Source organism: Lethenteron reissneri, chromosome 57 (assembly GCF_015708825.2).
Source record: "Lethenteron reissneri isolate LAM-NWPU_2019-01 chromosome 57, ASM1570882v1, whole genome shotgun sequence".
NCBI classification, from domain to species: Eukaryota; Metazoa; Chordata; class Hyperoartia; order Petromyzontiformes; family Petromyzontidae; genus Lethenteron; species Lethenteron reissneri.
Genome location: NC_083835.1, coordinates 9636037 through 9650987, shown reverse-complemented (window position 1 = coordinate 9650987; position 14951 = coordinate 9636037). Strand labels below are relative to the sequence as shown.

The 14951-nt window shown below is 48.2% G+C and overlaps 1 protein-coding gene across 1 annotated transcript in view; it reads left to right on the top strand.

Annotated features, from left to right (window-relative positions):
* Positions 1 to 14951, top strand: part of LOC133357149 (calpain-5-like) — a 46296-nt gene that overhangs the window by 14967 nt on the left and 16378 nt on the right. The window contains exons 5-6 of the mRNA XM_061574959.1: positions 311 to 504; positions 644 to 721. Of these exons, the coding sequence (XP_061430943.1) occupies positions 311 to 504; positions 644 to 721 (272 nt within the window). The remainder of the gene's footprint in view (positions 1 to 310; positions 505 to 643; positions 722 to 14951) is intronic.

The following is a 14951-nucleotide window of genomic DNA, read 5'->3' as shown; positions in this document are numbered from 1 at the left end:
ACAGTGTAACCTTGGTGCTACCATAATAACCAATCGTGCTACCGTAGGCTCTGGGTTCCACAGAGATGGAGGCACGCCTGTGCTGCGGCCTAGCGAAGGGCTTGATTAAGTGTCACCTTGGTATTACCATGGTAACCATGGTGTTACAGTGGTAACCGTGGTGTTACCTTGGTAACCATGGTGTTACAGTGGTAACCGTGGTGTTCCCGTGGTAACCATGGTGTTACAGTGGTAACCGTGGTGTTCTCATGGTAACCATGGTGTTAGTGGTAACCATGGTGTTACCGTGGTAACCGTGGTGTAACTATAGGCCGTGGGCTCGGCGGAGATGGAGGCGCGCCTGGGCTGCGGCCTGGTGAAGGGCCACGCGTACTCGGTGACGGACGTGCGCCGCGTGCGGCTAGGCCAAGGCCTGGTCGCGTTCTTCCGCGCGGAGCGCCTCAACATGATCCGCATGCGCAACCCCTGGGGACAGAAGGAGTGGAACGGGGCCTGGAGCGACGGGTGAGCACGCGCCTCACCAACACTCACCTGTCCAGATATTGACCTGTCCAGACACTGACCTGTATCAAGACCATCATGTCCAGATCCTCGTCTGTATAGACACCCGTCCAGACGCTCGCCTGTTTGCGCGTGTTTGCAGCTCCGAGGAGTGGAAGAAGGTGAGCAAGGGAGAGCGTGAAGACATGGGCGTCACCGTAGCAGACGATGGGGAGTTCTGGTGAGCGCCACTCAACACAGACCCTCCCCCCCCCGACTCGCACGCACACCCCACAGACTGGACTATAAGCTATTTGTATTTTACCCGGTGTAAGGCCCGCTGAGCTACGTAGCTCTTTTTCAGAAGCGACCTGGCAATCACACATGAAAGCTCAACGAAGTGGCTGATATCGTGATCATGTGCAAGTTTATAGTCGCGGCCATACACTCTAAACGCATGATGTTGATTCTAAATGTGGAGGGGAAAACCGGAGCGCCCGGAGAAAAATCCATGCGACCACAGGGAGAGAAAGAGAGGCATGCAAACTCCAAATATACAGCAGCAGGCGTCAGGGTTGGGATTGAACCCACAGCCTCCTGTATACCAGGCAAAGTAGTTAACATCTCCTAGCCACCGCGGCAACCCTACATGAAAACAACAAAGAGCTGCCGTTCACCACGAAGTGGCGGTGATATCACCAAGGCACGTGTACCATGCTAGGTGCACGTGAAGTGCCAAAGGCTCGTTAACAGGGGTCACGGGACAGACCCGGGTGCCATGGGTTGACTGACTGAGATGATTGGCATATGCACCACCTGTGCCCCTTACTGTACCACCTCGCAGTATTTTAGCCACCAGGTGCCCTGCTCGTTGTTGTGAGCGTCGCTCCTCTGCCCTCCGTTGTTGTTGGAGGGCAACTGCCTCCAACTGCCCAGTAGCGTCCTTCACGAGCCTCCTCCATAGAAGCCGATCTTGACACTGCTGCTACTGGTCATCGGCAAATACAGTCAGCTTCACATCTTCCTGTACCGCATCGGTCCATCTCTTCTGCTGAGGAATGCGGTGGCTGGGCATGCGGGCTACGTGACCCAGCCAATGTAATCTCACTTGACTGAGATGAAAACCTCTACTATGCACGTACACATGCACTCACTATCAACACTCAGACACACACAAAAGACAAAGATCCCCTATATAGCCTGAACAGACTTTTGAGGCAAGTGCTGTTAGTGAATTGCACCTATGAAGGCCGGCACGGCACATGAAGGGGTGGGTGGTCAGCACCATGCCCGACCGCCTTTGTCTACCTAGTGACGTTGTTTACACACTGCACCAGGTACTCATTTTGAGGCTGAGTCGACCTAAGGGAGGCCCAGGACCGGTTCAGATAATCGTCACTGGTGTTGGCCGTGAGCGGGAATCAATTCTGGTCGCCGAGTTCGTAGTGCAGCTTAGCGCTAACCGCGTGCTGCTGCTCCCCACACATACACACACACACGTGCACATAACACATAGCACACACACACACGTGCACATAACGCATAGCACACACACACGTGCACATAACACATACACACACGCACACACGTGCACATAACACATAGCACACACACACACACGTGCACATAACACATAGCACACACACTCACATAACACATAGCACACACACACACACGTGCAATAACACATAGCACACACACACACACGTGCACATAACACATAGCACACACACACACCACGTGCACATGACACATAGCACACACACACGTGCACATAACACATAGCACACACACACACACGTGCACATAGCACATAACACATAGCACACACACACGTGCACATAACACATAGCACACACACACACACGTGCACATAACACATAGCACACACACACACACGTGCACATAACACATAGCACACACACACACACGTGCACATAGCACATAACACATAGCACACACACATGTGCACATAACACATAGCACACACACACACGTGCACATAACACATAGCACACACACACACACGTGCACATAACACATAGCACACACACACACACGTGCACATAGCACATAACACATAGCACACACACACGTGCACATAACACATAGCACACACACACGTGCACATAACACATAGCACACACACACACACGTGCACATAACACATAGCACACACACACACACACGTGCACATAGCACATAACACATAGCACACACACACGTGCACATAACACATAGCACACACACACACGTGCACATAACACATAGCACACCACACACGTGCACATAACACATAGCACACCCACACACGTGCACATAACACATAGCACACCACACGTGCACATAGCACATAACACATAACACACACACACGTGCACATAACACATAGCACACACAACGTGCACATAACACATAGCACACACACACACACACGTGCACATACACCTAGCACACACACACACACGTGCACATAGCACATAACACATAGCACACACACACGTGCACATAACACATAGCACACACACACACACGTGCACATAACACCATAACACATCACACACACGTGCACATAACACATAGCACACACACACCACGTGCACATAGCACATAACACATAGCACACAACACGTGCACATAACACATAGCACACACACACCACGTGCACATACACATAACACAGCACACACACACGTGCACATAACACATAGCACACACACACACACGTGCACATAACCATAGCACACAGCACACGTGCACATACACATAGCACACAACACACACACACGTGCACATAACACATAGCACCACACACACGTGCACATAACACATAGCACACACACACACGTGCACATAACACATAGCACACACACACACACACACGTGCACATAACACATAGCACACACACACGTGCACATAACACATAGCACACACACACACACGTGCACATAACACATAGCACACACACACGTGCACATAACACATAGCACACACACACACACGTGCACATAACACATAGCACACACACACACGTGCACATAACACATAGCACACACACACGTGCACATAACACATACACACACGCACACACGTGCACATAACACATAGCACACACACACACACGTGCACATAACACATAGCACACACACACGTGCACATAACACATAGCACACACACACACAGCTGCACATAACACATAGCACACACACACACGTGCACATAACACATAGCACACACACACACACGTGCAACATGACAACCATACACCACACGCACACACGTGCACATAACACATAGCACACACACCACACCGTGCACCCATAACACATAGCACACACACACGTGCACATAACACATAGCACACACACACACACGTGCCATAACACATAGCACACACACCACACGTGCACATAACACATAGCACACACACACACACTTGCACATGAACATACACTAGCACACACACACTGTGCCATAACACATAGCACACACACACACGTGCACATAGCACATACACATAGCACACACACACGTGCACATACACATAGCCACCACACACACACGTGCACATAACACATAGCACACACACACACACGTGCACATAACACATAGCACACACAACACACGTGCACATAGCACATACACAATGCAACAACACACGTGCACATAACACATAGCCAACACACACACGTCACATAACACATAGCACACACACACACACGTGCACATAACACATAGCACACACACACACACGTGCACATAGCACATAACACAAGCACACACACACGTGCACATAACACATAGCACACACACACCACGTGCACATAACACATAGCACACACACACACACGTGCACATAACACATAGCACACACACACCACATAACACATAGCACACACACACACACGTGCACATAGCACATAACACATAGCACACACACACGTGCACATAACACATAGCACACACACACACGTGCACATAACACATAGCACACACACACACGTGCACATAACACATAGCACACACACACACACGTGCACATAACACATAGCACACACACACGTGCACATAGCACATAACACATAACACACACACACGTGCACATAACACATAGCACACACACACGTGCACATAACACATAGCACACACACACACACACGTGCACATAACACATAGCACACACACACACACGTGCACATAGCACATAACACATAGCACACACACACGTGCACATAACACATAGCACACACACACACACGTGCACATAACACCATAACACATAGCACACACACGTGCACATAACACATAGCACACACACACACACGTGCACATACACATAGACACACTAGCACACACACACGTGCACATAACACATAGCACACACACACACGTGCACATAGCACATAACACAGCACACACACACACGTGCACATAACACATAGCAACACACACACACACGTGCACATAACACATAGCACACACACACGTGCACATAACACATAGCACACACACACACACGTGCACATAACACATAGCACACACACACACGTGCACATAACACATAGCACACACACACACACACGTGCACATAACACATAGCACACACACACACACACGTGCACATAACACATAGCACACACACACGTGCACATAACACATAGCACACACACACACACACGTGCACATAACACATAGCACACACACACGTGCACATAGCACACACACACACACGTGCACATAACACATAGCACACACACACACGTGCACATAACACATAGCACACACACACGTGCACATAACACATACACACACGCACACACGTGCACATAACACATAGCACACACACACCATACAGCACACACACCACGTGCACATAACACATAGCACACACACACACACGTGCACATAACACATAGCACACACACACACGTGCACATAACACATAGCACACACACACACACGTGCACATGACACATAGCACACACACACGTGCACATAACACATAGCACACACACACACACGTGCACATAGCACATAACACATAGCACACACACCGTGCACATAACACATAGCACACACACGTGCACATAACACATAGCACACACACACACACGTGCACATAACACATAGCACACACACACACACGTGCACATGGCACATAACACATAGCACACACACATGTGCACATAACACATAGCACACACACACACGTGCACATAACACATAGCACACACACACACACGTGCACATAACACATAGCACACACACACACACGTGCACATAGCACATAACACATAGCACACACACACGTGCACATAACACATAGCACACACACACGTGCACATAACACATAGCACACACACACACGTGCACATACACATAGCACACACACACACACGTGCACATAGCACATAACACATAGCACACACACACGGCACATAACACATAGCACACACACACACGTGCACATAACACATAGCACACACACACACGTGCACATAACCATAGCACACACACACACACGTGCACATAACACATAGCACACACACACGTGCACATAGCACATAACCAATAACACACACACACGTGCACATAACACATAGCACACACACACGTGCACATAACACATAGCACACACACACACACGTGCACATAACACATAGCACACACACACACACGTGCACATAGCACATAACACATAGCACACACACACGTGCACATAACACATAGCACACACACACACACGTGCACATAACACCATAACACATAGCACACACACACACACGTGCACATAACACATAGCACACACACACACACGTGCACATAGCACATAACACATAGCACACACACACGTGCACATAACACATAGCACACACACACACACGTGCACATAGCACATAACACAGCACACACACCACGTGCACATAACACATAGCACACACACCACGTGCCATAACACATAGCACACACACACGTGCCACATAACACATAGCACACACACACACACACGTGCACATAACACATAGCACACACACACACGTGCACATAACACATAGCACACACACACACACACGTGCACATAACACATAGCACACACACACACACACGTGCACATAACCATAGCACACACACACGTGGCACATAGCACACACACACAACCGTGCACATAACACATAGCACACCACACACACGTGCACATAACACATAACCATAGCACACACACGTGCACATAACACATAGCACACACACACACCACGTGCACATAACACATAGCACACACACACACACACGTGCACATAACACATAGCACACACACACACACGTGCACATAACACATAGCACACACACAACCACACGGGCACATACACATAGCACACACACACACACACGTGCACATAACACATAGCACACACACACACGTGCACATAACACATAGCACACACACACACACGTGCACATAACACATAGCACACACACACACACGTGCACATAACACATAGCACACACACACACGTGCACACAACACATAGCACACACACACACACACGTGCACATAACACATAGCACACACACACACACGTGCACATAACACATAGCACACACACACACACGTGCACATAACACATAGCACACACACACACGTGCACATAACACATAGCACACACACACACACGTGCACATAACACATAGCACACACACACACACACGTGCACATAACACATAGCACACACACACACACATGTGCACATAACACATAGCACACACCACACCGTGCACATAACACATACACACACGCACACACGTGCACATAGCACACCACACACACGTGCACATAACACATAGCACACACACACGTGCACATAACACATAGCACACACACACACACGTGCACATAACACATAGCACACACACACACACGTGCACATAACACATAGCACACACACACGTGCACATAGCACATAACACATAACACACACACACGTGCACATAACACATAGCACACACACACACGTGCACATAACACATAGCACACACACACACACGTGCACATAACACATAGCACACACACACACACACGTGCACATAACACATAGCACACACACACACACATGTGCACATAACACATAGCACACACACACGTGCACATAACACATACACACACGCACACACGTGCACATAGCACACACACACACACGTGCACATAACACATAGCACACACACACGTGCACATAACACATAGCACACACACACACACGTGCACATAACACATAGCACACACACACACACGTGCACATAACACATAGCACACACACACGTGCACATAGCACATAACACATAACACACACACACGTGCACATAACACATAGCACACACACACGTGCACATAACACATAGCACACACACACACACGTGCACATACAATAGCCACACACACACACGTGCCATAGCACATAGCACACACACACGTGCACATAACACATAGCACACACACACACACGTGCACATAACACCATAACACATAGCACACACACACACACGTGCACATAACACATAGCACACACACACACACGTGCCATAGCACATAACCATAGCACACACACACGTGCACATAACACATAGCACACACACACACACGTGCACATAGCACATAACACAGCACACACACACACGTGCACATAACACATAGCACACACACACACACACACACGTGCACATAACACATAGCACACACACACGTGCACATAACACATAGCACACACACACACACACGTGCACATAACACATAGCACACACCACACGTGCACATACACATAGCACACACACACACACGTGCACATAACACATAGCACACACACACACACACGTGCACATAACACTAGCCACACACACGTGCACATAGCCAGACACACACACACGTGCACATAACACATAGCACCACACACAACGTGCACAGAACACATAGCACCACCACACACACCACACGTGCACATAACACATAGCACACACACACACGTGCACATAACACATAGCACACACACACACACTGCACCATACACATAGCACAACACACACACGTGCACATACCTAGCACACACACCACACGACATAACACATAGCACACACACACACACGTGCACATAACACATAGCACACACACACACGTGCACATAACACATAGCACACCACACACACGTGCACATAACATAGCACACACCACACACAAACGTGCACATCACAAACCATAGCACACACACACGTGCACATAACACATAGCACACACACACACACGTGCACATAACACATAGCACACACACACACGTGCACATAACACATAGCACACACACACACACGTGCACATAACACATAGCACACACCCACACGTGCACATAACACATAGCACACACACACACACACGTGCACATAACACATAGCACACACACACACACGTGCACATAACCATAGCACACACACACACACTGTGCACATAACACATAGCACACACACACTGCACATAACACATACACACGCACACACGTGCACATAGCACACCACACACACGTGCACATAACACATAGCACACACACACGTGCACATAACACATAGCACACACACACACACGTGCACATAACACATAGCACACACACACACACGTGCACATAACACATAGCACACACACACGTGCACATAGCACATAACACATAACACACACACACGTGCACATAACACATAGCACACACACACACGTGCACATAACACATAGCACACACACACACAACGTGCACATACACATAGCACACACACACACACACGTGCACATAACACATAGCACACACACACACACATGTGCACATAACACATAGCACACACACACGTGCACATAACACATACACACACGCACACACGTGCACATAGCACACACACAGCAACGTGCACATAACACATAGCACACACACACGTGCACATAACACATAGCACACACACACACACGTGCACATAACACATAGCACACACACGCACACACGTGCACATAACACATAGCACACACACACGTGCACATAGCACATAACACATAACACACACACACGTGCACATAACACATAGCACACACACACGTGCACATAACACATAGCACACACACACACACGTGCACATAACACATAGCACACACACACACGTGCACATAACACATAGCACACACACACACACGTGCACATAACACATAGCACACACAGCACACACACGTGCACATAACACATAGCACACACACACACGTGCACACAACACATAGCACACACACACACACACGTGCACATAACACATAGCACACACACACACACGTGCACATAACACATAGCACACACACACGTGCACATAACACATAGCACACACACACACACACGTGCACATAACAACATAGCACACACACACACGTGCACATAACACATAGCACACACACACACACGTGCACATAACACATAGCACACACACACACACACGTGCACATAACCACATAGCACAACGACACAACACACGTGCACATAACACATAGCACACACACACACGTGCACACAACACATAGCACACACACACACACACGTGCACATAACACATAGCACACACACACACACGTGCACATAACACATAGCACAACACACACACGTGCACATAACACATAGCACACACACACACGTGCACATAACACATAGCACACACACACACACGTGCACATAACACATAGCACACACACACACACACGTGCACATAACACATGAGCACACACACCACACACATGTGCACATAACACATAGCACACACCACACGTGCACATAACACATACAATCACGCACACACGTGCACATAGCACACACACACACACGTGCACATAACACATAGCACACACCACACGTGCACATAACACATAGCACACACACACACGTGCACATAACACATAGCACACACACACACACGTGCACATAACACATAGCACACACACACGTGCACATAGCACATAACAAACACACACACGTGCACATACCCATAGCACACACACACACGTGCACATAACACATAGCACACACACACACACGTGCACATAACACATAGCACACACACACACACACGTGCACATAACACATAGCACACACACAGCAACACAATGTGCACATAACACATAGCACACACTACACGTGCACATACACATACCACACGCACACACACGTGCACATAGCACACACCACACACACGTTGCACATAACATCCATAGCACACACACACGTGCACATAACACATAGCCACACACACACACACGTGCACAAACACATAGCACACACAACACACGTGCACATAACACATAGCACACCACACACGTGCACATAGCACATACACATAACACACACACACGTGCACATAACACATAGCACACACACACGTGCACATCACACATAGCACACACACACACACGTGCACATAACACATAGCACACACACACACCACGTGCACATAGCACATAACACCTAGCACACACACACGTGCACATAACACATAGCACACACACACACACGTGCACATAACACCATAACATAGCACACACACACACACGTGCACATAACACATAGCACACCACACACACGTGCACATAGCACATAACACATAGCACACACACACGTGCACATAACACATAGCACACACACACACGTGCACATAGCACATACACAGCACACACACACACGTGCACATAACACATAGCACACACACACACGTGCACATACACATAGCACACACACACACGTGCACATAACACATCACACACACACACACACGTGCACATAACACATAGCACACACACACGTGCACATAACACATAGCACACACACACGTGCACATAACACATAGCACACCCACACACACGTGCACATAACACATAGCACACACACACGTGCACATAGCACACACACACACACGTGCACATAACACATAGCACACACACACACGTGCACATAACACATAACCATAGCACACACACGTGCACATAACACATAGCACACACACACACACGTGCACATAACACATAGCACACACACCACACGTGCACATAACACATAGCACACACACACACGTGCACATAACACATAGCACACACACACACACGTGCACATAACACATAGCACACACACACACACACGTGCACATAACACATAGCACACACACACGTGCACATAACACATAGCACACACACACACACGTGCACATAACACATAGCACACACACACACACACGTGCACATACACATAGCACACACACACACGTGCACACAACACATAGCACACACACACACACACGTGCACATAACACATAGCACACACACACACGTGCACATAACACATACACACACACACACACGTGCACATAACACATAGCACACACACACGTGCACATAACACTAGCACACACACACACACGTGCACATAACACATAGCACACACACACACACGTGCACATAACACATAGCACACACACACACACATGCACATAACACATAGCACACACAACACGTGCACATAACACATACACACACCGCACACACGTGCACATAGCCACACACACACACACGTGCACATAACACATAGCACACCACACACGTGACACATAACACATAGCACACACACACACACGTGCACATAACACATAGCACACACACACACACGTGCACATAACACATAGCCACACACACACACACGTGCACATGACACATAGCACACACACACGTGCCACATAACACATAGCACACACACACACACGTGCACATAGCACATAACACATAGCACACACACACGTGCCACATAACACATAGCACACACACACACGTGCACATAAACACTAGCACACACACACACACCGTGCCACATAACACATAGCACACACACACACACGTGCACATAGCACATAACACATAGCACACACACACGTGCACATAAACATCATAGCACACACACCACACACGTGCACATAACACATAGCACACACACACACACGTGCACATAACACATAGCACACACACACACACGTGGCACATAGCACATAACACATAGCAACACAACACACGTGCACATAACACATAGCACACACACACACGTGCACATAACATAGCACACACACACCACGTGCATACACATAGCCACACCACACACACGTGCACAGCACATACACATAGCACACACACACGTGCACATAACACATAGCACACACACACACGTGCACATAACACATAGCACACACACCACACGTGCACATAACACATAGCACACACACACACACACGTGCACATAACACATAGCACACACACACGTGCACATAACACATAGCACACACACACTGCACATAACACATAGCACACACACACGTGCACATAACACACACACACACACGTGCACATAGCACATACACATAGCACACACACTGCACATAGCACATAACACATAGCACCACACACACGTGCACATAACACATAGCACACACACACACGTGCACATAACACATAGCACACACACACACACGTGCACATAGCACATAACACTAGCACACACACTGCACATAACACATAGCACACACACACACGTGCACATAACACATAGCACACACACACACACGTGCACATAACACATAGCACACACACACACGTGCACATAGCACATAACACATGCACCACACACGTGCACATAACCATCACACACACACACCGTGCACATAGCACATAACACATAGCACCACACGTGCACATAACACATAGCACACACACACACACACGTGCACATAACACATAGCACACACACACGTGCACATAACACATAGCACACACACACACCACGTGCACATAACACATAGCACACACACACACGTGCACATAACACATAGCACACACACACACGTGCACATAACACATAGCACACACACACACACACGTGCACATAACACATAGCACACACACACGTGCACATAACACATAGCACACACACACACGTGCACATAACACATAGCACACACACACACACACACGTGCACATAACATAACACTAGCACACACACGTGCACATAACACATAGCACACACGCTGCACATAACACATAGCACACACACACACACACCGTGCACATAACACATAGCACACACACACACACACACGTGCCACATAACACATAGCACAACACACATCACACGTGCACATAACACATAGCCACACCACACACACACGTGCACATAACAATAGCACTAGCACACACAACGTGCACATAACCATAGCACACACACACCACCGTGCACATAACACATAGCACACTACACACACACGTGCACATACCCATAGCACACACACACACACGTGCACATAACACATAGCACACACACACACACGTGCACATAACACATAGCACACACACACACACACGTGCACATAACACATAGCACAACACACACACGTGCACATAACACATAGCACACACACACACACGTGCACATAACACATAGCACACACACACACGTGCACATAACACATAGCACACACACACACACACGTGCACATAACACATAGCACACACACAACACGTGCACATAACACATAGCACACACACACACCAAGTGCACATAACCACATAGCACACACACACACACACGTGCACATAACACATAGCACACACACACACATGTGCACATAACACATAGCACACACACACACACGTGCACATAACACATAGCACACACACACAACGTGCACATAACACATAGCACACACACACACACGTGCACATAACACATAGCACACACACACACACGTGCACATAACAATAGCACACACACACACGTGCACAACACACACACACGTGCACATAACACATAGCACACACACACACAGATATTGCTGTTAGCGAGCGCCTCCACAGGCACACGAGGATGGGCAGCACCTTGCCCAGCCACCTTTGTCTCCCGAGTGACGATGTTTACACATTGCACCAGACATTAATTTAAGGCTGAGACGACCTAGGAGAGGCCCAGAATTGATTAGGAAAAATCGTCACCAGTGTTGGCCATGAGCGGGAATCTAACTCGGTTCATTGGATTCATAGCACAATGAGATCACCGTTACGTTTCCACTCCTCACGTACTACTGCTACACACATACCACACAAAGAAAAAGATCGCCCCTATAGCCTGAACAGACTGTTGTGGCAAGTGCTGTTAGTGGTCACATACCACACACAACAACAACTCGCACGCACTGAAACACCATACCAGCACATACCACACAAGCGCACACAAGACAAAGATCCCCCCTATAGCACACAACATCAACAACAGCTGCCATTTGCCACTAAGTGACGGTGATGTCACCACAGAGCTTGTGGCTAGGTGCACGTTGAGGTCACGTGAAGTGCCGTGTCGTTTGTTGTTGTGACTCGCTGACCCCTACTGGACATTT